Source organism: Cryptomeria japonica, chromosome 2 (genome assembly GCF_030272615.1).
Source record: "Cryptomeria japonica chromosome 2, Sugi_1.0, whole genome shotgun sequence".
NCBI lineage: Eukaryota > Viridiplantae > Streptophyta > Pinopsida > Cupressales > Cupressaceae > Cryptomeria > Cryptomeria japonica.
In genome coordinates, this window is record NC_081406.1 from 115,586,908 (window position 1) to 115,613,257 (window position 26,350).

Sequence of the window (26,350 nt, forward strand, 5' to 3'; positions counted from 1 at the left end):
TGTTGCCATTGTCTATCTAGCACCCAAACTTTACCATTAATTGTATTTTTTAAATAATTGAAAATTAAAATATAATAAATTGTTTTTTTAAATTAATTATTAAATAAGTTCAATGGGATGCTGGGTAGACGTGGCCCCGTTTGTTGGCTTTAATTGTTTTGGGACGTGTGGTCAAGCGACCAATTGGATTTTTATAATGCCCATTCCATTAGAAAAGATTTGTGCGAAGTCGAAATGGAAGTTTACATTATTTCGGTGGTCACATTAAATGAGAGATATTTTATTGGTTTAATGTGGGTTTCGTATCCCAAGGGGTCTTATATATACAAATCCAAGCCTTCAGAGGTAGTTGTGGATTTCGATAAATACTAATCAAAGTCTTTCAATGTGTTGTTAGTCGAAAAACTCTTTCCAATTCGATTTAAAATCTCTAAAATAATAGCCAAATAAGTTCACTGATTGCTCCGCAGCATATGCAAAACAAAAGAGGTGGATCTTCAGAAATGAGTACCTTAATTAATAAGAACTCTACTATACAAGCGGAAACGATTATTGGTCTATATGTTCCTCATACGTATATTGAGAAACTACTACTGAATACATTAAAAACATAGATGGCTTATGTCTATACAAACTACAAAGACAAAGGAACCCAATATTGTCCACTCCTGTCTGAACCCATGATTGGTACTGAAAGTGGAGAGGCTGTGGGCGAGATGCTTGTGAGCTTGGAAGATTCTATGCTTTGCTGCAGCATTTCCGTGATTTGCTCGAGACAAGCAACAACTTCTTTCATGGATGGTCTGAAATCCCTTTCTATTGCGAGGCATTCAAAGGCCAATTCAGAAACTGCAGCAACCATGGGCTTAACCTCATGGTTGGTTTCAATCCTCAAATCTGGATCCACCAATTCATCCAAAACACCTCTTCTGATCTTGTCTATGGCCATATTAGCTAGACTAATTTCGTTTCTATTTCGGTTCATATCTACGGCTACTTTGGCAGAGATGATCTCCACCAGAACAACCCCAAAGCTGTAGACATCAGACTTTTCAGTGAGCTGGAAGCATTGATGGTAGTCTGGGTCAACATACCCTGGCGTGCCTTGCGGAGCAGTAGTGACGTGGGAGACATTCACCGGCCCCAGTCTGGAAAGTCCAAAGTCTGCAACTTTTGCCCCCAAATGTTGATCCAGAAGAATGTTATTTGATTTTACATCTCTGTGGAATATGGACGGCTCAATGCTGTGGAGGTACGCCAAGGCCTGGGCTGTTTGTAGGGCAATTTTTAAACGACTTCCCCAAGGCATTCCTCTCAGGCTTCGTCGGCTTCCATGCAGATGATCGGACAGGGTTCCATTTGGCACATATTCGTAAACAAGCAGCAGAATCGGACTCTCCGGCCTTGTACAACCGTAAAGGCGAACGAGGTTCGGATGGTAAAGAGAGGATAGAATATGTACCTCGTTGATAAATTGTTCAAATCTTCTAGAGTTTTCCTGATGAAGTCTCTTCACTGCTACAGCTCGTCCGTCCTCAAGTTTGCCCAGATAGACCGCGCCATACCCGCCGTCTCCAAGCTCGTTCTGGTCGTCGAAGAAATTTGTGGCCTGTTGAAGTTCTTGATAAGAAAATATGCGCAAAGTACCTAACATGTAGCCTTTCTGGGCCCCTTCTATTACGGTTCCTTGACAATGGCTGAAATCGCTAGTCCCCTGGGTGGGAGATGCTTTTCTCCTTCTCATCTTATAAATGAAGAACGCCACTACTGCTTTTACGAGCGCAGTGCCTCCAATTGCGGCTACAGTCGAATGCACAGATGAGATAAGTTTATTTGAAATATGAAGTCGAACTGAAAAGGAAAACGGAATCCTTCGACCAAATAAATAAAAAATGATAGAGATCTTATGCTCAGGGATTCTCACCTAGAATAATTTTCCAGGTTTGGGACTTGCCTGCAATGCCACATACACAAGTCTTGTGAACAAATTTTACGAAAATAATATGGAGAAATTTGGTGAAACAGGTATATATGTTTCGAAAATAGATCCCTAAAGTGTTTTTTCTAGATTTATTAGAAAAGGAATCGATACTCACTTTTACTCCGATCGCAATAAATCTGAATCGAATTGATGTGATATGCACAAAACCCGCCACTAACCTCGCAAACAGTGCAGGTTTCGTTGGGTATCCATTTAATTCGGAACCCTTGATCTTGTAATTCTTGCCCTACAGGAATTTGTAAGTTCTCAACTGGGAATGTAACCTCCGATTTACACATGCTACCCAAATTCGATTCTTCCGTCAAATTAAAGTACCAACTATAATTACATTGCAATGGAGACACTAGTTTATCCTCAATTGTTTTAGGAGGGCATCCCTCCCATAGAGTTAAATTCCTGTAGTCATCGGTAATATTAAATCGAAGGCTAGTAGACAAGATTTCTGTTGTATGCTTCCTCACCAATGGATTGCATCCCTCCCTCCACAGATTTTTCTCAATTATTTTCAAGTGATGCTCTTGCCAAAATTCAGGGAGATACCATAAGTAGTATTGATAGCCACTAATATTAATTACAGTCATATTCTCGTCACGATCACATTCAAGCTGAAGCGAGGGGTCACCACAGCCGCTGTTCACCCCACCAAAAGGATATGGAAAAAAATGCTTCCCGCACCTAAAGCCTGGACAAGTTTGAGATGAAGAAGCGAGGAATGACATGGATATTGTGAAGACGAGAAAGAGGAAGCGCAGGGGGCATACAGAGGGTAGACTGGTATACTGAGAATTCATCTTCATTCGTTACAAGAGTAAGAAGAAAATAGTAGAAATATAGTAACGGGGGAATATGAATGGCAGATTAATAGCAGAGAAAGATACGCTAGGGAATAGCGAGAGATAGACACGGCTTATGGAAGACTGTAGCAAATGTAGCGCAGTCAATAGGCCAAATTGACTTGTCCTTTCCATTGCCCCTACTCAATTAACCAAGACAAATTTAGCACGTAAATTTCCCGGGGACTTCCGGTGTCTCTTTCTGTGATAAAATTCCACGCGCTTTTCTTTAAAGCATCATTGTCGCTCATGACTACAGAAAACATCCGAATTATGCGAAACGGCTCATAAAGGACGTTTCATGTATAGACAATTCGTTCTTAGACCACTTAAGCTTTCAGATCCATAGAATTTAGGCTTCATAAATCGGGATATTTCTACGAGAATGGCCCTACAAGAGTTGAAATTGCAATGAATCCATAGCATGAAATGTGGGTACTACCTATGTGTTTACCTTATCGTTATTTCAATATTTCAGGATGCGAGGTTTTTTGCTTGCAAAAAGACAAAGGTAGAAACTTGATTGTTGGGGTACGTGGATTATATAGCTAATCTTTACCGTATAGTCGGCTTGACCAAATTCTTAGAATTTTTCGTGGCTCTCTAATGTAAAGCAATTAACTTATTTAACTATACTAATTTTACCAAATCAAATTAGCTTATTTGATTACACCAATTCACCGAATCAAATTCCAATCTGTTGATCAACTCTCTAGCTTCATAAGGTTAGGATTGCTTACTTTTAATGGTCGTGTACTTTCTCAAAATATGGTTTATTTGAATAATGTTTAAATTAATTTAGATTGATTTAATAATTAGATTAAGTATATCAAATTTTTTAATTATCGTAAAATTTGCTAGAAAGATAAACTTTTATAATAAAGTTTTTAATTTTATGAAAAAACGTATAATATATATAGATTAGTAATGTATTGTTTAGAAGTATAAATTAGTGAAATTATTTTATTGCAAATCTTTAGAAAAATAATAATAATAATAAAAAAGATTGTGTGTCATAGTTAAAACTTTATCAAATCTAAAATTTCTTAGAATTTATTATATCATGTTTGAAATTGTTAACTTTGTATTACAATTGTTCTCAAAATGGATGTACCTTATAAGATGTGTTGAAATTGAAATAGATATTTTTTGATAGAATTTGAAAGTTTTCATCATTGAACAGTAAGTGGTTCAATTGTTAAAAACCTCACTAGTTACAAGAAGATTCAATTTTGAATAATAATGTATGCAATATTATCACTAATCTACTTATAATTCATCATAGAAATAAAGAAAAACCTTACCATAAAATAGTAGGAAAAAATTAAAAATAAAATCTATATAAAAAAGTGATGCAAATTGACTCCTACGAATTAGTAGGTACAAGAGATTCATTCTCAAAAAATCAAAAGACAAGTCTAATTGAGTTTTCTATATTTAGAAGTGGCTAATAATAACATGAAGTAGTAAAAAAAACTACTGCTATGTGGTGAGAGGAGAGGATATACTAAATTGGGGATTTGTAATGATGGAGGGGATAGATAAAAGAACTAGACTTGGAGATTGGTGCATACTTTGAGTACTAATGGAAATGTATCTTTTATGTTGCGGTAGTTGTTTCTAAATGCTATTGTGTATATTCTATTATCCCTTAGCTGATAAAACTTACTCTGCCATCTTTGTATGTTTTCTTCGAGTAAATAAAGAATCTTGAATGTTTTTGTTTAGAGTTGGCATTGCATCAATTTGGTATTAGAGCAATTCATTCTTCTGTCTATGAGCTATCATGCCCTATGGTAGTATTTGTCTCTTTTTCTCTATTTTCTATTATTAATAGATAGAATGTACAGTTTATGAAAGCGATAAAATACTAGATTTAAAAGAGGAATGTGGATAGCTTTGTGCATTACATGCATTCAATTAGGGAGGATTCATTGTGTGGGAAAATAATTAGTGACTAGAGTATGATGGAAATTCTGCAATGAGTTCCAAGAAACTCGTATAGGTAGAATTTTAAAGGCTGTTAGCTGAGTGAGAGAAATGGTCAGTTATATTCTTAAGGCTTTGTAACTTTTGTGGACCATCGGTGCCCCATTTGACCTGGCCAACCCATCAGAAAAATCTTTTGACTTCCATTAAAGCTAATGAAATAGGAGTTTTCTTTGCGTTCTGATGAAGCCTTAGCTTGGGTATGCCGCTTATGCCATGACTGTTGATCACGAGAAGGGTGGTTTATTATCTTTGTAATTTTTGTTTTCTATTTGGTTGCACAAACTTATTTCTCACTACATCGAGCTGCAAATGGGAACCCACATGATACGATTCATTTTTTTGAGAAGCTTCTTTTGGCTTGGAATCCACCTGTTCATGGTTGACTTGAAGATTTCCTTGTCACTCTCTATTAACTTAACCCATGTAAATCCTTTGGGTCGCTACACAGCTAAGCTGTGCAAAAGATTCGGTGAATCAGCTGACTAGTGGAGGGGCATTATATTTTTCGAAGTGCAGATCTTCTGAGTGAAGTCTTTATGTGGAAACTTATAGAGGAAGTTTATATGCTGACATATAGATGCCTGTATGGGGTTGATTTCTAACAAAACATATGATTTTGAAGAAGTAACTTACGAGTTTCTAAATTATCTTCCTTAGTTTGTCTAGCACTAGAGGAATTTGCGGGTAGCAAAATGGTCGGGTCCAAAGAGACAAAAGATCATAACAAAGAGTAGATCCATGAAACATGTAGACAAGCTGTGGAGAAAGGGAAAAATGGAGGAGTTCTCTAAGTGTGGAAGTTGTCATGATTTAGAAGACATCGTATGTTGAGGGAAACCAAAAGTTTAATGTTTAAAAAAACCATGGAAGATGGAACCTTTATGAGAAGTGTGTAACACCAATTTAAAAGATTGATGTTGTGTTATGGAGAATTGTTGTGTGTAAAGATAGGAGTTTTGAGGACACAAGGAGGAGGTGTAGTTGTGTGTGTGAGCTTTGATTGTGAAGTCAAATATGGAGTTACATAATGTTGTAAGAAAGAGAATAACTAGAGTGGAAGAATATAGAAGATAAAGGTAGAGGCAAAAGTTAATAAAGGACCAATAAAATGAGTTACAAAATTTAGAGTCTGAGTTGGAGGAGTTATGGTGGATATTGAACAAATACAACCAAAACACACAACTATTTTAAAAGCTTGAGAAATTGAAGAAGACATGATCGTAAGTAATTTAAATAAACATATAGAATTGAGAATTACCCCTTTGGAAAACTTAGGTCACCAAATAACTTATAGTTTAGGACACAAGCCCCAAAATAACAATCAAATAAATCAAACTTTGTAGGGAGAAGTTTCCATTAACCAAGGTAAAACCATGTACATGGAATACTAATCCAAAAAATGGTAATATTCCATGCCTATCTAAAAATGCTAACGTGCTTGAAACTTATGAAGATAATCTTGCTATGCATTGATGCAAATTTCAATAACCTTTGACCATTTGGAAATAAATTGTTTGGAAATGCAAAGGGTATCACATATCATGCAATCTAATTAGACAACCTCCTTAGTTTAGATGAATTTTATGTTGTTGGGTTCATACGCACTAATGGAAGAAGTTGGTCCAAGTTTAGGATTAAAAGAAGAGTTCACTTTACCCTTTGAGGAGAAATCAACCAAAATGCATTAACGTATAAGCCTTTCAGTAGAGTAGGAGTTATTATAAACCAAAGAGTAGAAAGGACACCCCTCAATGATAAGATTCCTCTAAATTTTGGTTCCTCTTGATCCATGTACAAGTGATAATCCTATGCCTCCAAAAGACCCTATAAGAAATTTCCGGAAGCAAGTATCCACAACCATCACCAAAACCCTTGTAGATGCACAAGAAAGGTACAGTATAGTAGAAGAGTGGAAGAGGACTAAAGAAAACATATCTATGTATGACATGCTAAAAATCTACATCCCACCTAAAGGAAGGCTTTTTAAAAATTATTATATAGTTAGAAAAGTGTGTCATCTATAGAATCACAACAAGAAAAGGGTCAATTAGTTGACATTGATGATGTAGTGGGCACTATATACAAAGGAAAAAATGTAGTACCTTCCTCCTAGCTAAGAATTGAAATTTTCAAGAAGAATATACACAACTGTTTGGTGAATTTGGGAGCCTCATGTAACACATGACTCTTCATTCCATTTGAAAAAGAATTCGATTAACTCCCAAGCCTACTAATAGAGGTGTGGTTCTAGTAGACAAAATAGAGTTCAAAGTCATTAGTGAATTGATAAACATGCATATGCAATTGGTAGTAGATCCCCGATCCCAAGAATACATTGATATACATATGGTGGATATACTAGAGGTTTATGAGATGTTGCTTAGTATAAAATGGACCAAATTCTTGAGAGGGTGGTTCTCCACCAAATTCACCCAATTATAGCTTCCATGGAGTGGGTTGAATAACCAAATTAAGATAGACATTGATCCTAAGCTCAATAATATAATCAAATAGTATAATGGTCTAAATTAGGTGGGCTTCATGGAGACAGATTTAAGGGCATACAAGATTAATGACATCATTGTTTGCACTATATACAAGAAGATATAATTTATAATGACAACCTTGTAAGAAGTCTACAAGAGTTTGGACCTATTGATCCTACTTTCTAAGAACTTATAGACAAAATATACAATAATAATTTGTTACATTTGGGAAATTATACTGATGCTTCTACTCTCTTGCTTCTAGGGTGGTATAGGATGCATAGCCAAAATCATTTAAAATTTGCATGTCCCACATGTTAGGATGTCTTGTTGAAGGCGAAGATCATGCTATCCCATGATTTCAATACAAATAAAGTTGAAAAATGAAGAAATACACTATTCCATAGAAATATCAAGGAATGATCTTGATTCCAATACTATTGTGATGGTGAAAATTATGGTTAGGGTTAAATTAAGATAATAAACCACTAAATGACCTAATTAACCATCACATAAAGGAGGAGAGGACTCTAATAGTTCTATCCTTGCAAGACCAATATTCTAATCAAATTCCAAGCTCTTTTGATAGGGATCTATCCTCCTTGAATTGAATTGTTTAATATTAGGGAAAAATATGTGATTATTGAAGCAATCTACTAGAAACTATGAGCTACAGATGTTGTACATAGACACCAACCTAGATTTGGGAAAAATAAGATGTCCTAGATATGTTCCCAAAAGTTTGACCTGATTTTTTGGGACCAAATAGTATCAATTCAATATGGTCCTCCAAATTTATCGCAGTCAAAAGATGATCTTGTTCACCTCTGCGAATCTTGTCAATCCTCCCAAACAAAGCTCTATACTTGTTTCCTATACACAAAAATAAGAGGGAAATTACTGGGAATAGGGGTTTGCCTAAGTCAAACCCCAGTTTAGGAATTAACCTTCAATAAAATAATGCAAATACTAAAATAAATGCTAAATAGATACCCAGATCTATAATTATTGTTGATGATGCTTTGCACTTTGAATGAAATAACAAATGTTGTATGAAATGGCATGGCAAATACAAAACCCTAATCATAAACACATGCTTGCACAATATTGATGATATTTTGCTCCATAATGGTTGAAGGATGAATATGCCATGCAACCTTGAAGGTCTCAGAAAATGCTTGATAATAATTGCTTCATGAATGCATAAATACTTTAGGTAAGGTATGGATATGAAAATGAATTGGTTTATTTTCTTTATATAGGGGTTTCTAGGTAAATTATCAATTAGGTTGACCTCCAACAATCATGCAGAGCCATGAGGGTCAAATTTTACTGACGAGATATATCCCCCACCCTATTTCAAATCAGGCCAGTTTAAGAAGGACCATGGCGCTAGCACATTCCATGCCCTAGTCCCACCACTATTAGGACCAAAATTATTCTAAAATGGGGTGGGTATCACATGGTAAGAACCACAAAATATTGTTCATGGCTTCAAAGTTGTTGAATAGGAACAAACAAACCTAGAAAAGAGATGAGGATAGGACACACTAAAGTAGGGGCACAAACAAGAGATGTAAATTGGATTGGTGACAATTTATGATGCTACATTTAGCTCCTACTTTAAATGGAGTATAAGCCTATGCAAATACTCACAGTAAAGTAGATGAAAGATGAAGGAGAGTAGCAATTATAAGCGCAATCAAAAGGAGATAAGACATCAATAATTTCAAGGAACCAAGTCCTTGGAATCTTAGGATCTTAAGTTACACAATCACATGCAAGGGCACACAAAATAAGACAAAGACAAAAAAGGTAGACAAAGACATACAAAGACAAAAGGCAAAGGACACAACACAAAAACTAAAAACCAAAAGGAGACCTCATGTCAACTAGCCGAAGAGACCTTGATAGAAAAAATGTCTCAACCAATAATACCTTTCTTGAAATGCCATCAAAAGGATACAAGTGATCGCATAAAGAAATGTTGAGACATGGACCAGCTAGGACTCGAACCTAAGACCTTCCATATGCTGCTGGAGTGCTCTACCACTGAGCTACTTGCCCCTCTTGGACCAGTCCATCGTCGTTCCAGGTGTGGCTTATTTTCAACACCAACACCCCCCTTAAGCCACACCTCTCGTGCGCTTGGGACTCCTAGCCTGGACCTGGCTCTGATACCATGTTGAGACATGGACCAACTAGGACTCAAACCTAGGACCTTCCATACGCTGCTGGAGTGCTCTACCACTGAGCTACTGGCCCCTCTTGGACCAGTCCATCGTCGGTCCGGGTGTGGCTTATTTTCAACACCAACAAGAAAGAAAGAGAATGCATTAAACCATGAACAACAAATAGCAAAGTCATGAGAACATGATGAGAAGAAAAGGAAGACATGGATATCACATTTTAGTTGTGTTTTTCTAGGTGATCCATGAGAAGAAGAGTGGGAGAGGGAATGGATGCCATAGGCTAGCAGATCTTTTTCTTGGTGATCCATATTGAGGAGGAGAGTAGGAATACTCTAGCTATGTTTTCCTAGTTTCACTCATCCTACTGTATGTGTTGTTGTTTGGTTTTAGGTGTTAAGAATATCATATAAGAGTTTGTTTTCTTTAGTTTCGAGCATGCGACAACTTGTGTAAGACATAAAATAAAAATGCAAATGTGTGTTTAGTATTGGAAACATCTCATGTAAGATTTTTATGGCTCTGGTTTGAAGAATGTGCAACCCCATATAAGACTAATATATTTATGGTTTTGAAGACATCTTGTGTAAGAAATTTTTTTCTTTGGTTTCGAGAATGTGCGCTCCGTATAAGACATATATAAATGCTACGTCTAGTTTCTGACATGAAGCATGTCATGTAAGAGTTTGTTTTCTCTAGTTTAGAGATTGAACACCATGTTTAAGACATGAAAAAATATAGTACAATATAGTAAAAATAGGGCGATATGTATGCACCCCCTTAAGATGCCAATGTAGGCCTATCTTGATGTCTTAAGGAAGCTAGAAACCAGTATACCCACCTTCAACACCAAGGAGATATCCTTTAAGAAACAATATTCATAAATCTGGTGTTATGGTGTTGTTGTTGATTGCATTGTGTTTCTGTATCTTTCTTTCATTCATTTGCATTAAGTAGTTAAAAGGACAGGTTAATAAGATTAAAAATTGGAAAATGCTGATTCACCCCCCCCCCTTACTATTCATTGATTCCAACAAAGATAAGCTCTAGGAGAATAAGGGGGGTCTAGAGAGATTGAAACACCGATATTTTGACCTTTCCCTGTTTATCCTTGGGTATGTGTATGAGAATAAGATGGTGCTATGTTTCTCTTCAATGCTTTCTCTCCATTAGAGAGATCATTGATAGGAGTATTAGCTCTTTTTTCATTCACATGAGATACCATAGGAGAGGTACAATTATTAGATTTTGCATTAGCATCTCTAGGATTATTATCTACAAAAGCTTTTACATGATCTACATATGTAATGTATTTTATCAAAAATAGCATCATAAAACAATATGCATCATGGATAAAATCTTTGAGATTTAATTGATTAATAGAAATCAAAATTAGTAGAGTAACTATACAAACCATCAAACATATTTTTATTTATGAGGGTTCTAAGATGCTTTTCACCAATATTGCACATCGTATGGTGCCATAGCTTAAATGATACATAGTTATCAATTACGTTAACAAAGTTACAGAAAGTAGAAGAATAAAGTCTAAATAGGGTGCCACACCTATTACCCTTATCGAAAATCAAATTCCCTCTGCTTAACTTGCAACCACTCTTTTCAAAAGTAACATGCACTCTGGAAGAATTAATTTTAGATACATAAATTAAGTTTGTAGCTGAACTAGGAATGTGCAATACATCTTTAAGGGTTTTAAACCTTCCATCACTGAAAATCAATTTTACCTCCCCTCAGCCTATAATTTTCCACGGTCTATTATCACTGAGGAAAACTTCCCAACATTCACGATTTGAATATGTTGAAGACCTCTCCTTATGAGGAGTCATGTGGTAGGATACACCTGAATCTACTAGCCAAGAGTCATCATAGGTAATATTAACAAAAAATATAAAAGCATCGACAACTTCATTATCAAAGGATTTAACAGTGTAGGAAGCATCATTAATTTTATCTCTATTCTTACATTCATTTTTGAGATGCCCCCACTTACCATAGTTCCAACATCTCAATCTAATCTACAAAGTGATTTAGACCTTAACTTGGACTTAGAACAATCCTTAGACTTGTCTTTTTCACCTTTCTTCTTGTCCTTACCTTTCTCTTTAGTTCTACCTTGTACATGCAATGCATATTTAGACCCATTTGAAGTCTTTCTCCTCATTTCCTTTGAAAGTAGAGTGGCAATAAGGGCATCCAACTTCAAATCATCTGAAAAAGAACCACTAATTGCAAGAATATGATTATTCCAAGATTCAGGATGTGAACATAATAACAAAATACAATTATCCTCATCCTCTATCTTTACATTAATTGACTTAAGATTAGATTAAAAATGAGTTCAAGTGTTCTATAATCGTATGTCCATCATTCACTTTAAGAGAATATAACTTTCTTTTTAGAAACAACTTGTTAATGAGACTCTTTGTTTGGTAAATCTCTTCTATTCTATTCCTTAATTTATGTGTAGTGATCTAATTTGAAACATTCAATAGAACAAAATTAAATAAAAAAAAATGAATAGTGCCATGAGCCTTTTTATCTAATTTGTTCCAATCTTCATTTGTCATAGTGTTTGGTTTCTCCTCTTTATTAACAACAATACATTGATCTCTTTCTTCCAAGTGATTCTTCATCTTTAGTTTCCAATGTTCATATCTAGAACCATTGAACTTTTCAATGTCCAAATGAGATGAGCTAGCCATGCTCTCTTATTGCACTAAATCTAAAATGCAAGAAAAACAACACACTCTCACTGCAAAAAAAAACCAATCAAACACTCCAAGAAAGTCATTCCCTTCTCAAACCAAGCTAACTTGGATTTGATACCAAATATTGAAAAATAGGATAAAACACAGTGAAATTATGCTAATAACATTATGCATCCAAATAAATAAATAACAATAAATCAAAGATGAAAATGGAAAATAAAATAGATGCAAACTATAACTCAAGAATTACATGGAGAAATACTTTTGGGAAAAAACCCACAACTAAAGAGATCCTAGACTTGTATTAATCCTTCAAATGAGTTACATCAATACAACTTCTCTCTATGAATTTTTTCAACACTTATTTTCTTCAACAACCTGTCCATAACATATATTTCCTTCAACTCAAGCACTAAATAAATAGCTATGAGAGAAACCATAAATCACAAATGGTTTTGAAAACCACTTAGGCACAAATCACAAAAAATAGAAAGCTTCCTCTTTCAACTTGTGTTTTTATCTGCCTTTTGAAAGGTCTTCCTTATCTTAGCAAGCTTTCATTTATCTTTCCTCTTTTTCATGCTTTTACTATTTTGACAATTAAAAAAACATCTTACAAGTTGTCACAATTGCATTTATAAACTTTCATGACAACTAAAAGAATAATTACAATTTTCCAATTAATTATTTAATTCAAATATAGAAAAATTTGATACATTTTCTCAACACAACCAATGCCCTATTGGAAAATGCACACTCCAATGAGAAATTGTAGTTGATTGAAGGTATTGTCATTGATGGCAACCTTACAATCCTATGGCACCGACACTGACAGACTCTACATCGGCATACAGTTCACCGACAGTGAAAACATGTTCACTGACACCCTGACCGACAAGATTTTGTTTATTGTATTTTGTATTTAATTGTAAAATCTTTTTGAAAGCCGACAAGGTGAATTGTAATAAGGCTCATATATAAGTATGAGATCTTAGAGAACATTTGTAATAGAGGAATATGTGAGATAGATAATATGTGCGAATATGAAGGCAAACTGTGGAATAAGGTTTATGATTGTTGCATGAGCTTAAACCAGTACTAGACCTGACATAGCAAATGCTGATCCGAAGCAGTACATGACATTGGATTTATATAATCCACTTTTGTAAGTCAATGAGACTTCTCTTTTGTATTTAAGTAGTGAGCTTTAGATAGTTGGCCTTCCTGCATGTGCAGGCCCCTATTGTATCAGTAATATTCACTTATTGGCCAGTAAGCGAATATTATGGGTCACAAATCCCACCAAGGTTTTTCCCACACCAGGTTTCCTCGTTAAAAATATTGTGTTATGGTGTGATTTCCATGTTGTGGTTATTGTTCTTATTTACTACATTAATTCTTGTTTACTGGTATACTGTTTTGAGATGCAATTCATTTAATAAGTTAAGAAAATCCATTAACCAGCAAGATACTGATTCACCCCCCTTCTCAGTATCTTTGGGAATCCTAACAATTGGTATTAGAGCCTAGTCCTCTATTTTCAAAAGCCTAACAACTTGAGGAAGATTCTGACACCGATACAGATGGATAATCTAAGAAAGCAACTAGAAACATCTCTTGCAGATTATGATGCAGAAAGTTGAAAATTCAAAACTTTAAGATGATTTGAAGGCTGCACAGGAAATCATTCAAGGACTTTAGGAGAATCTCACTATTGCTAGGAACAAAAGAAGAGAACTTCATGAGAAGATACAGAGTGATGATGATGAAAAAGAGACTCTTAATGATCTGGTAAGCAAACTGAAACAAGAGAATATGTCTTTGAGAAATGAGATGCAAGACATGGCCATGAGATTTTGTAAAGACACTGAGGACAGAAAGAAGAATGAAGATGGTTTCGCTAGAAGAATCAATGAGGCTACAAATGAAAATATAAGACTCAGTCATGAGAATGATATGTTAAAAAAACATATGATTCACTTGGAGCATGATAAAACTGAACTCATGAGACAAAAGGATTTCTTGGAAAATGAATTGGCTACTACAAATCAACACAAGGAGAAATTCAAGAAAAGTTCAGAAGAACTTGATGACATGTTGAAAAATCAGAAACCTAATGGAGACACTAATGGACTTGGCTTTGAAGTTGGTGAAAGCTCCGACACTACAAACAAACATGATCACAGCAAACCGGTAAGACAACCTAATGCTTATAAATTTAATAGAAAATGCTTTAACTATAACAAGTGTGGTCATAGAGAAATTAGTGTCGATCTAGAAACTATCTAAACACCAATGCACCCATTGGTCAATGTTCTAAATGTAATAAACTTGGACATAATTCAAAAAATTGCACAATGAATGTAAGATGTTATGTTTGTGGAAGATTTGGACACTTATCTAATCAATGCAAAACACATACCGACATAGGATATGGAAAAGCTATTCAGAAAAACAATATGACTTGTTATGCTTGTAACAAGATTGGACATATTGCAAAATTTTGTAGAAGTAAGGCATCACCGACAAATAACAAAGGACCCAGTTTGAAAGGTAAAGAAAAGGTTGAAGAAGTAAAGCAATAATTTTCAAAACAATGGATCAGAAAATCAGATATGAATGTTAATGAAGCTATTCCTTCATCGGTAGAACAAAGTATTACTCCACCGGCAGGAGATTCTTCATCTAACTGAAAATAAACCTTTTGGGGGTATGGCAACAAATTGAAAAACATGCTAATTTACCCTCGGTTTATAGTAAGAAGTTGAAATGCTTCTTTACAGGAAAATGTGTTAATTTTTCACTTAATCGACAAACATTAAATGCGGCAATTGAAGGGAATGACACTATAAAGTAAGTGTTTTGGTTCTTTTTTCATTCATCGAGCATTCAAACTTCCTTAGAGTGCGAAATTATTGAGCGAAGGCATCGATAGCGAGAAGTGAAGCAAATCATTCAAGCACTCATACCTAAAGGCTGATTAAGGTATTTATAACTATGGCTTCCTCCTTTGCACTTGAATTCATTGCAAGCCCTACTGTAGTTGAGTTGTTAAGTGCCCTAGGCCCTTATTTAAAATCATTCCCAAAATTGTGAAGAAAGATGATACCCTAGGAGCATTCTCAAAAATACCTAAGGGAGTTGCTTATGTCAAGGATCCTAGAATCTACATACATTGTCATATAGATGAACTAGGAGATGATGAGATTAAGAACATGTACATGACCCTTATATGTGATGAAAATGGAAATGTTAAATCAGAACACAAGATAATTGAAACCCTACGTTTTGTGGACATTCTTAGTATCCCTGATTTTCCGAAGGATGTTATAAGGATCGTGCTAAGCAGAGTTCGTGGAGAGTTCTTTTGGTTAGATTCAATTCATAAGCTAACCAAAGAAGCAGTTAGGGCAGTGACAGGCTTACCTTCCACCGGCAGTAGGCCTGACAAGACTAAAAAGATTCCAAATGACACTGTAATAACCCTAACCGGTGCAACCTTTGATAAGAGATCCCTAAGAGTAAATGATGTTAAGGATATCAATGTAAGGTTCATAAGCATAATTCTTGGATAGAAGGTTACACATGCCAACAGATTAAACCTTGTTTCCAGCTTATGTATCAAAAGTGCCTATGACATGGTAAATAACAATGCAAAAATTGATATTTGCGAATGGTTGAAAGATGAACTGATAGAGAATCTGGGGAAGATAAAAGGTGATAAGAAAGGTACATTCAGATTCGGCAACCTTCTTGTATGTTTAATGTTATATATTACCAAGTAAGTTCTCAGTATTGGAAGAAAGGATTTTGGTTTTGACATCCCGATAGGAAAATAACTTCTGGACATACTCAACAACATGGGAGATGACAAAGAAAAGATTATAAATGAACATTTTCAAATGCTAAAGGCTAAAATGAAAACTAGGATAAGGCTATCTCAAACTATTGTTGACAAATATCAAAAGGAGATATGCTTTGTAATTAAGAAAGATGAAATCTAGATGGAGGCAGTGCTCCCAAGGACTATTTGGGTTACTGAAATGGGATATGAGGCAGATGACAATATAATTGAAACTTATACAAAATCCCTCTTAGAAGCCCCTAAAGAACCGACAGAAAAAGTATTTGGCAATGCTGAAACAATTGAAAGAGGTATTCAATCTCAGAAAAGAATAAAGAAAACTGAGCAGATAGTTAGGAAAGGAACAAGGTAGGCTAAAGCTATCAAAGAGGATGTATTAAATAAAACTGGTATTAAGGAGAGTGACTTAGAAGGACTACAACTGAAAACACATCTTTCACTGGTTGCTACCTCCTCTGATAGTGAGATACCAACACCGACACTCGCTCCTACACCAAAAAGAACAAGATAGAAACAATAGGTAGTTAGGCCTCCGGCACGGAAGTTGACACCAAAGAAGAGGAAACAAAAACAAGTTGTTCCTCCACTTGACAAACTTCTGAGTGAAATAATTGAAGATGGCAAATTGGCTAACATTAGCAAGTTGTATAACACACTATCAGATGATGAAAAAGAAAGTACAATAAATAGTGTTATTTTACATCTTGATATTTATAAGAATTTTTTGATGGAAGTTGTAGATGATATACCCAATGACTTGTACAGAAGATTAGAAGCTAGAAGGGTAGCAATTATGGAATTAGATAAAAAGATCAAAATAAAAAAATTACTTGCAGTTCACCCACTGAACTCAACTCAAGAGATTGATGAGTTAATCACTGAGGCTAACTAGACAGTATTCTCAACTGGTCATCGACATGTAGCACTGATGGCAGGCAGAGTAAATGAATATTAGAAGAAACTGCAGACAAGTGAGATATATTCTTTGTTGAAAAAGAGAAACAAGAAGAGCTTAAGAGACCAAAGAATTTTAAAGTCTATCAAAAAGAAAAGGACAAGGATAAGGGGAAAGGTAAGATAGGTGGACCTCTGAGCATAAAGGTGACAGATAACTTACCCCCACCTTCCTCTGATACTCCACCGGCACAAACTACTGATGCTCCACCCACAACATAGAGTATGGAGATAACACATGAAGATACAAATCCTAATTCAGAAGTGTTGTACACAATGAATATCGACACATAGGAAGTAAACATTGTGGTTGATAAGAAATCAAGTGAGAAAAGAGATGTGGCAACTAAGCCACCAGTAGAAGACACAATAGTTGAAACAAATGTTGAAAATACAGTTGGAGACATTGAAATTGGGAGTGAGCAACAAACTGAACAGACAATAGATATAGGAAAGGCAGATACCACAGGTATACATACTGATGTATCTACCGAGCAACTGACAACTAATGAGACTGAAAAACCTACCAAGTCACCGGTAGTAGACAGTACAGAGGCACCATCAGAGAAACCATCATTAGAGAGCACTAAGAAATTGGTAGAGACACACACAGAGAAACATGTAGAGCAACAGGATTCACAGGTACATACACAAATAGCGCCATTGACTACATATGGTAAACCTAAACCTTTGGTAGTGGAAATGCAAACACAAACTGACCCTCGAGAGAAAGAGGAAAGCAAAGCTACTACTACCACCAATGGATTACAAATTGTGAAGGGGACAGTCATCTGAAACCTCTATTGAATTCAAACCAACCAATGTGACAGAGGTATTACTAGATTCTATCAAGAAAATAACAGACTGTAATGCACTAGCATATAAGGCTATATATGACACTTTACAAATTTTAAAATTGATAGCACCTAAGTGTAATATAGAGAATAAAGATTCATTGAGCCAATTAGACACTTTGTCTAAGTACATAACTGACAACCTACTGACAATTGATCAAATCAATGAGGAGACATTCATAGAGAAAATGAATAAAGAGAAGGAAAAATTCTTTGAGGAGACAGTCAAGAAAATAAAGGAACATATGGATACCTTATTACCGGTACTAGGCAAGACAATTTTGGACTTCAAGAAACTATATAGAGATACATGCAAAACAAACATTTTGACAATAGATATAGATAAACAGATCAACATAGCTCAAAAGGAAATCAATGATATTGCTAACAACTTGATAGGTTCATCGGATTCAATATCGGTAGTAGAGCAAGAAATTACCGGATTTAAAGCGAGAATTGAAAAACTTGAAAAAGATAAGGAAAGATTAAGGTTTAGGGCAAAAGAACTAAAGTACAGACAAAGTCCTAAACTGGATATCCTCATCTCTTTGAGAAAAGAGATTTTTGAGGCTCTTGTTCCAGGACTTAAGACACCGGAAGAGAAAATGCACTTTCTTTCCAGTACAATTCAGAGGGTTGAAGAAGCATTGAAGGACAGTGAGAGATTATACAATAGTCTAAATGTTTCTTTAGCAGAGTTATGTCAGATTGTAACCCACCAGTTACAAGGATCATGATAGGAACTACACTCAATTGACATTGAATGACAACCTTTGTCATTGATGCCAAAGGGGGAGTAGTAGAGGATGAGAAAAAAGGATATGACAGAAGAGATCACCAGCTCAAGGGGAGCACATAGTTTTGACAGTTCTGGTAAGATAGTTTTGAACAACATTTTTGGATACACATTTTGGCTTTTTCTCATGAGTGTTGCCATCAATGCCAAAGGGGGAGATTGTTGGCAAATGCACACTCCAATGAGAAATTGTAGGTGATTGAAGGTATTGTCATTGATGGAAACCTTACAATCCTATGGCACCAGTAGGCACCGGCACCGACAGACTCTACATCGATATAAAATTCACCGACAGTGAAATGATGTTCACCGACACCCTGGCCGACAAGATTTTGTTTATTTTATTTTCTATTTAATTGTAAAATCTTTTTGAAAGCCGACAAGGCGAATTGTAATAAGGCTCATATATAAGTATGAGATCTTAGAGAACATTTGTAATAGAGGAATATGCGAGATAGATAATACGTGCGAATATTAAGGCAGATTGTGGAATAAGGTTTATGATTGTTGCATGAGCTTAAACCGGTACTGAACCTGGCATAACAAAAGCTGATCCAGAGCAGTACATGACATTGGATTTATATAATCCACTTTTGTAAGTCAGTGAGACTTCTCTTTTGTATTTAAGCAGCGAGCTTTAGGCAATTGGCCTTCCTGCATGTGCAGGCCCCTATTGTATTAGTAATATTCACTTATTGGCCAGTAAGCGAATATTGTGGGTCACAAATCCCACCGAGGTTTTTCCCATACCGGGTTTCCTCATTAAAAATATTGTGTTATGGTGTTCTTTCAATGTTGTGGTTGTTGTTCTTATTTATTGCATTAATTCTTGTTTACCGGTATACTGTTTTGAGATGCAATTCATTTAATAAGTTAAGAAAATCTATTAACCGACAAGATATTGATTCACCCCCCCCTCTCAGTAGTTTTGGGAATCCTAACATGCCCATGTTAAAAGGAGATCCCTCGATGGAATGCAAGCAATACCTTCAATCAAGAAAGACAAATTTTTGTGACTACGGAGGTAAGAATCATCTACCATGAGCTGGTAAACAAAGCCGTCCAGAACTAGTGCCCATATCAACCACCAAAGATAAAGGATGCCTATAAGAAATAGGAGGACCAATCACTGCAAAGTGTTGTAGATGTGGGCAAATAAAAAAAAATGCCTATCACAAGGAGCTCCAAAACATGCAACAAAAAATCAAATCATTGTCACCAATGATACCATAGGCTTCTTAAGGAAGAAACAAAAGCTTCAAAATGAACAAAGGTGTTGGATCAACCCACCAAATAATAAAAAACCCTTGATCAGGAAAAACTACCAATCCTTGAACTATATACCAGAACCACCAACCTAGACCTCATAAACACATTATTGATGAAAACTCTCATAAAGGAAGGAAGGTGCAAAGAGTTGTTCTAATACCATGTTAGAGTGGGTGTTTCCACCTTATCCAGGAACCAATCTGCAAACCATCCTTCACACATGAGAGACGCAACCTTAGATAGAATAATATTTCACCAATAAACAAATATATTGAGGTAAGAAATAATGTACATAAGCCTTGCTTATAAAGCAATGGCAAAAGTGGGAGCACCAATAACATGTGAGGGTAGGTGCAACCACTTGACACAAAATACTAGATTTAGGTAATAAAATAATATTAGATTTTACCTAACCACATAGAAATATTAAATGTTAGTTACCCTATTTAAAACTTAATAAACGTAAACATGTAAGCCACTATTTACTCTAATATAAAGCAATGATAATGATTCTAAACATGAACTCTCAAGAAAAATAGAAATTGTCAAAGATTTATCTAAACAAGATTATCAAGACTTTGAAGACTGTTATATCTATGAATATCTCTTACATTCTTATTTAAAAATATACACTCCTAAAAAACAATACTTATATAATCTTACACAAACTAAGAAAACCATATAAAAATTATATTTTGTTAAAAATAAAATCTCTTATAATGAGAATTCTTCATATAATAGATTTTTTAACCATGATAAAATTCTTTGCCCTGATAAATTTATTAGCCTTTATGGATATTTGAAACAAAACAAAGGCTGCACTTGAAACTTCCTTATGAATTCCAATGTTTTGTGTGGTCATGCGCGACCCTCTACTTCAATGATAGCGCGTGGAATTTTATTACTTGTACATCTGAATATGTCAGAAAGAGACAAACGAAATTCGTGTTGAATTTGTCTTCATGAAAGGAGTCAAATTGGCGTATTGACTCCGCTGGTTTTGCTACGGTCTTTCTCTCGCTCTTCTCTTCATATCTCTCTGCTATAAGTTGTCATTCATCTTCACTCTTTAGTAGAAGATGAAAATGAAAGAAAACAGACATTCAAGAGATTGGTATATATTCATATGATAGGTTGGCCAACTCAAATGAGGCATCGATGGTGAGGAGTCGGTCTGTTGTGTCTACTGATACACTCGAGTCAATTTGCATCACATTTTTATATAGATTTTATTTTTAATTTTTTCTCACTATTTTAGGATAAAGATTTTATTTATTTTTATAAGGAATTCTAGGTACATTAATGATAACATTGGATAGTTATTATTCAAACTTAGAATCTATTTGTGTCTAGTGACATTTTCTATCTTTGAGCCATTTGTCTTTTAATGATGGAAACTTTCAAATTTTCTTAGAAATGTATTTCAATTCCAACACATCCTCTAGGATACATTCATATTGAGATCAACTATAATACCCAATTTTAACATGATATAATTTAATTCTAATAAATTTTAGTTGTGACAAAATTTTGAATACGATACATAATTTGTAATTTTGATTATTTTAATTTGTACTAAAAATTACTTCATTATAATTAAAAAAAATTGATATACTAAATCCAATAACTAATTAATTTAAATTATTTCACTAATTTATACTTATAAATAATACATTTAATAATATTCATATATATTATATTAGTTTTCATAAAATAAAAAATTTAACGATAAATTTATTAGCTATTGTTAGTTATTTCATTAATTTATACTTATAAATAATATATTTAATAATCTACATATATATTATATCATTTTTCATAAAATTAAAAAATTAACTATAAATTTTTTTATCTATTGTTAATTAAATTTGATTATAATTAAAAAAAATTGATATACTAAATCTACTTACTAATTTAATCTAAATTAATCTATACATTATTCACATAATTTCATTAATTTATTCTAGATCACATTTCAAAAAAGTTTATTTTCCTTTACGCAATCCTAACCTTATGAGGCTAGAGACTTGATCAATAGATTCCAGTAAATTGGTGTAATCAAATAAGCTGATTTGATTGGTAAATTGGTGTAGTCAAATAAGTTGATTCCCTTACATATGTGGAGAGCCACTAAAATCTCTTTAGAATTTGGTCAAGCCATCTAAATGGTAAAGATTAGCTATAGAGTCCACACACCCCAACAATCATGTTCCTAAAAACTTCGCATCTTCCAAGAACAATGAGATAAACACCAGACGCATCTTTCCAGGCTCCAAAAAGACAGTACGGATTGACTAACACGCGTGTTAGTCGCGTGTTTTACACCGTCGATTTTGCAATTAACGGCTGCGATTGACTAACCTGTCAGTAACACGCTGTACGAAAGGTCTGTTTGGTCTGGTTTGGAGCTAAAATAACTGTGGCCGATAAACACCTAGGTAGTACCCCCACATTTCATATTATGGATTCACTGCAATTTCAACTCTTTGTAGAGCTATTTCGTAGAAATTTCCCAACGCTAGGGAAGCTTAAATTCAATAGATCTCAGAGCTTCAAGTGTTCTTAGAAATCTTTGTCTATCTGAGTATCAGAAATGAAATTCTTCTCTATAAAATTTATATAGATTTCAGAACTTCAAGTGTTCTTAGAAACCTGTCTATCTGAGTATCGGAAATGAAAATCTTGGAAGAGTTTAAAAAACTAAATTCCTCTTTAATAAGACTTTTATTTTTGATCGCTAATAGAGGTTTCCCTCTCAGAAGGCTACACTTGAAACTTCCTTTATGAACTGACTGTTTCACGGAATTCGGATGCTTTCTGTGGTCATGAGCGGCTCTGATGGCTTAAACAAAAGCGCGTGGAATTTTATCACTAGTACATAGCGGATAGAGACAACCGAAGTCGTTGAGAAATTCTCGTGATAAATTTATCTTCGTCAATTGAGTAGGGGCAACGGAAAGAAGAGTCAATATGGCGTATTGACTCCGATACTTTTTCTACGGTCTTCCTAAACCCGGATCTTTCTCTCGCCCTTCTCTCGCATATATTTCTCTCCTATTAAGCTGCCATCCATGTTTCCCTCTTTACCTCATCTCTTTTCTTCTTACTCTTGTAACGAATGAAGATCAAAATGGAAGGCCTGCCGCCTCTTCATCTTTGCCATTCTCAGTATACCAGTCTAACCCCTCTATACCCGCTGCGCTTCCTCTTTCTAGTCTTCACAATATCTATAACATGCCTCGCTTCTTCATCTCGAGCTTGTCCACATTTTAAATGCGGGTACTTTCATTTTCCATACCCTTTCGGACAGAACAACAGCGGCTGTGGTGATCCCACGCTTCAGCTTGAGTGCAAAGAAGATCCATGGGGTGATCCTCTGGTACTAATCAGTATTGGTGGCTATCAATACTACATACAGAATCTCAGGGACAGCTCGTATGAGGCTGACAAGTGGTATGAGGATCGCACCATAACAATAATTGAGAAAAGCATATGGAAGACATGCAATCCATCATTGTTCGGTAAGCATACAACAGAAATCTTGCCTACCCCTCAATTCCATAATATCGATGGCTACAGGAATTTAACTTTATGGGGACAATGCCCTGATACAGTTAAGGATAATCATTTAGTGTCTCCATTAACATGTAATGACACTTGGTACTTCAGTTACAAGGAGGAGTCGAGTTTGGAAAGTATGTGTAAATCGTCGGCTACATTCGCTGGTCTGGGCTATGAAATTGAAGAGGGGTTCCAAGTGAAATGAGAACACAACCAAGACTGCACGAATTGCATGTCTGGGGGCGGGTTTTGTATGTATAATCAAACCGATTCGAAGCAGATTTATTGCAAGCGGCCTAAAAGTGAGCATGTCTTCATTCTTGATAGCATCAAATTCCTTTTCTAATGAATTTAGGAAAATTATTACTTTATAAGGCGATCGAGCTGAAACTTTAGGAATCTATTTTCGAAATTTATGTAGTGTTTTACGGAGTTTCTCTAGATTATTTTATAAATGTTGGTTACAAAACGTGTGTATGTGGCATTTGCAGACAAGCCTCCAGGCGATAAGATTATTATTCTAGGTGAGCATTGCTGGGAATAAGATCTTTACTAATTTTGGTGAATTTTTCGATTGAGGCTTTATGAGAAGATGTATGCATTCCATTGGAAACAATCATTCATTGCATTTACTGAATTTTATGGATTGAGGCGTTGTGGACAATTCAAGGACTGAAACTGCCATCATCGCAAATGACTACTCTTTCTTCCTTCATATATACTCATCTCTCTATTATCTTTATCATTGTCATTCATAGATGTGAATATAAATCTTTTTAACTTGAGCCTTTTATTCAGGTGGGGTCATTGGAACCGTTGCGTTGTTACTGATGGGAACATTATTTCTGTTCCTTAATCGGAAGAGGTGTTTACCCACTTATTCTCTGAATCCCAATCTTTCTAACGTCGAGAAATTCCTGCAAGATTATGTTCATCAAATGCCATGTAGATATTCATACTCTCAGTTAATGAAGATCACCAATAAGTTTGCATACAAAGTGGGGGAAGGAGGTTTTGGTGTGGTATATAAAGGAAAGCTACCTACTGGTGGTCTGGTGGCCGTTAAAATGCTTGATCAATCAAGGCGCTGTGAGAATCAATTCATGAATGAAGTAGCAACCATCGGAAGGATCCATCATGTCCATTTGGTTCGCCTCATGGGATATTGCTATGAAGAACACAGAAACGCATTGGTGTATGAGTACATGGCTAATGGATCTCTAGATGAGTTTATATTTGCAGGAAGAGAGAAAGAAGCAATCCTAAATTGGGCACAGCTGTATTCAATTGCATTGGGTGCAGCTCGTGGAATAGCCTACTTACACCAAGATTGTGACAACCGTATCATTCATTTCGACATAAAACCACACAACATATTACTGGATGAAGAGTTCACACCAAAGGTCGCTGATTTTGGTCTGGCTAAACTCTGTGGGAAGGAAGAGGATCATATATCAATTACAGCCGCAAGAGGAACGCCAGGATATGCTGCTCCAGAGGTGTGGAGTAGAAATTTGGGAGGTGTAACGGACAAATCAGATGTTTACAGTTTTGGAATGGTATTACTGGAGATTGTTGGAGGAAGGAAGAATATCGATGTGCAGGTAAGTCGGTCTAGTCAATTGTATTTTCCAGAGTGGGCATTCAAGTCGATGGAGAATGGGCAGTTGGAGAGGGGGTTGAGAGGAAGTGGTCAGGCAGAAATAGAATGTGAAGAGAAAGAGAAAGCAATAAGACTGGCCAAAATAGGACTATGTTGCATTCAGTACAACTCCAGAGATCGACCGAGTATGAGTAGAGTGGTTCAAATGTTGGAAGGAAATGGTGATGATGTGAGTAATCCTCCCTTGCTTTTCAATTCATCAATTAGGGCTGCACCTTCAATACATTCAAGTGAAGAGTCTTCAGTATAAGTAACCAAAGGAATCTCCTTCAAACCCATTATTCTGGTCGTTGGCATTATTGCAAGGAGTGTGAACAAAAAAGGGATATCACACGATGTAAAGTATTCGACCTGTCCGAGTATGCTGAGTGTCGCATTGTTCCAATTTCATTTTCAATAAAAAGCAAAGTGAATTAGGAAAATAGAAGCAGATTACCAAATCATTTTCATGAGTACATAGATCTATAGATTTTTATCTTCCACTTTGTAAATAACAATATTTTTTATCTTCAAAAGAGTTATTAACTTTCATTATCTCTTCCTAATTCTGTGACAGTTAAATTTTACCAACAATAACAAAAAATCATTCATTCTTTGATAATAAAATTAAAAACCTTTTTATTATTATATTTATTTTCAACTTTTGACATTTCTTATTTCAAAATATATATATATATTTAATTTTTTTTTATTTAATCAGAATTAATTCATATTTATTTCTATCTATTTTATTAACTTATTTTCCTTTGCACAGCCCTTAAAAGTAAGTGGACAATCTTAACTTTATAAAGGCTAGAGAGTTTGATCCAAAAATTGTGATTTTGTTTGATAAATTGATCACTTTATATATGAGAAAAGCCACGAAAATTTAATAGAATTTGTTAAAACCGACTTCATGGATTCCCGTACAACAACAATCATATTTCCACCTTGTCTGATTCCTTCAAAATGGAAATTAACTGTAAGTGTTAATTGATTTTATTTTCCTGAGAAAAAAAACAATCCACATTTCAATGGATTCGCTGCAATTTCAACTCTTATGTAGGGCCATTTTCATAAAAATATCCAGACATTTAGGATGCATAAATTCTATGGTTCCGAGAGCTTCAATCGTTGTTAAAAGACTTCACTTAGAACTTTCTTGCAAACCATTTCAC

The 26,350-nt window shown here is 35.1% G+C and overlaps 2 protein-coding genes across 2 annotated transcripts; one reads left to right on the plus strand and one right to left on the minus strand.

The window, feature by feature from the left end:
* Positions 1-517: 517 nt before the first annotated feature.
* Positions 518-2,890, minus strand: LOC131049894 (LEAF RUST 10 DISEASE-RESISTANCE LOCUS RECEPTOR-LIKE PROTEIN KINASE-like 1.2). Its single transcript, XM_059216429.1, has 3 exons — positions 2,097-2,890; positions 1,925-1,954; positions 518-1,800 (listed from the first exon to the last, which is right to left on the minus strand). The coding sequence occupies exons 1-3, from the start codon at positions 2,797-2,799 to the stop codon at positions 635-637; spliced, it is 1,899 nt and encodes a 632-aa protein (XP_059072412.1). The 5' UTR covers positions 2,800-2,890; the 3' UTR covers positions 518-634.
* A 20,005-nt stretch (positions 2,891-22,895) lies between these two features.
* Positions 22,896-25,640, plus strand: LOC131873595 (rust resistance kinase Lr10-like). Its single transcript, XM_059216430.1, has 3 exons — positions 22,896-23,832; positions 24,022-24,054; positions 24,329-25,640. Exons 1-3 carry the CDS (start codon positions 23,763-23,765, stop codon positions 25,441-25,443), a joined length of 1,218 nt encoding a protein of 405 aa, XP_059072413.1. The 5' UTR covers positions 22,896-23,762; the 3' UTR covers positions 25,444-25,640.
* Positions 25,641-26,350: the final 710 nt, after the last annotated feature.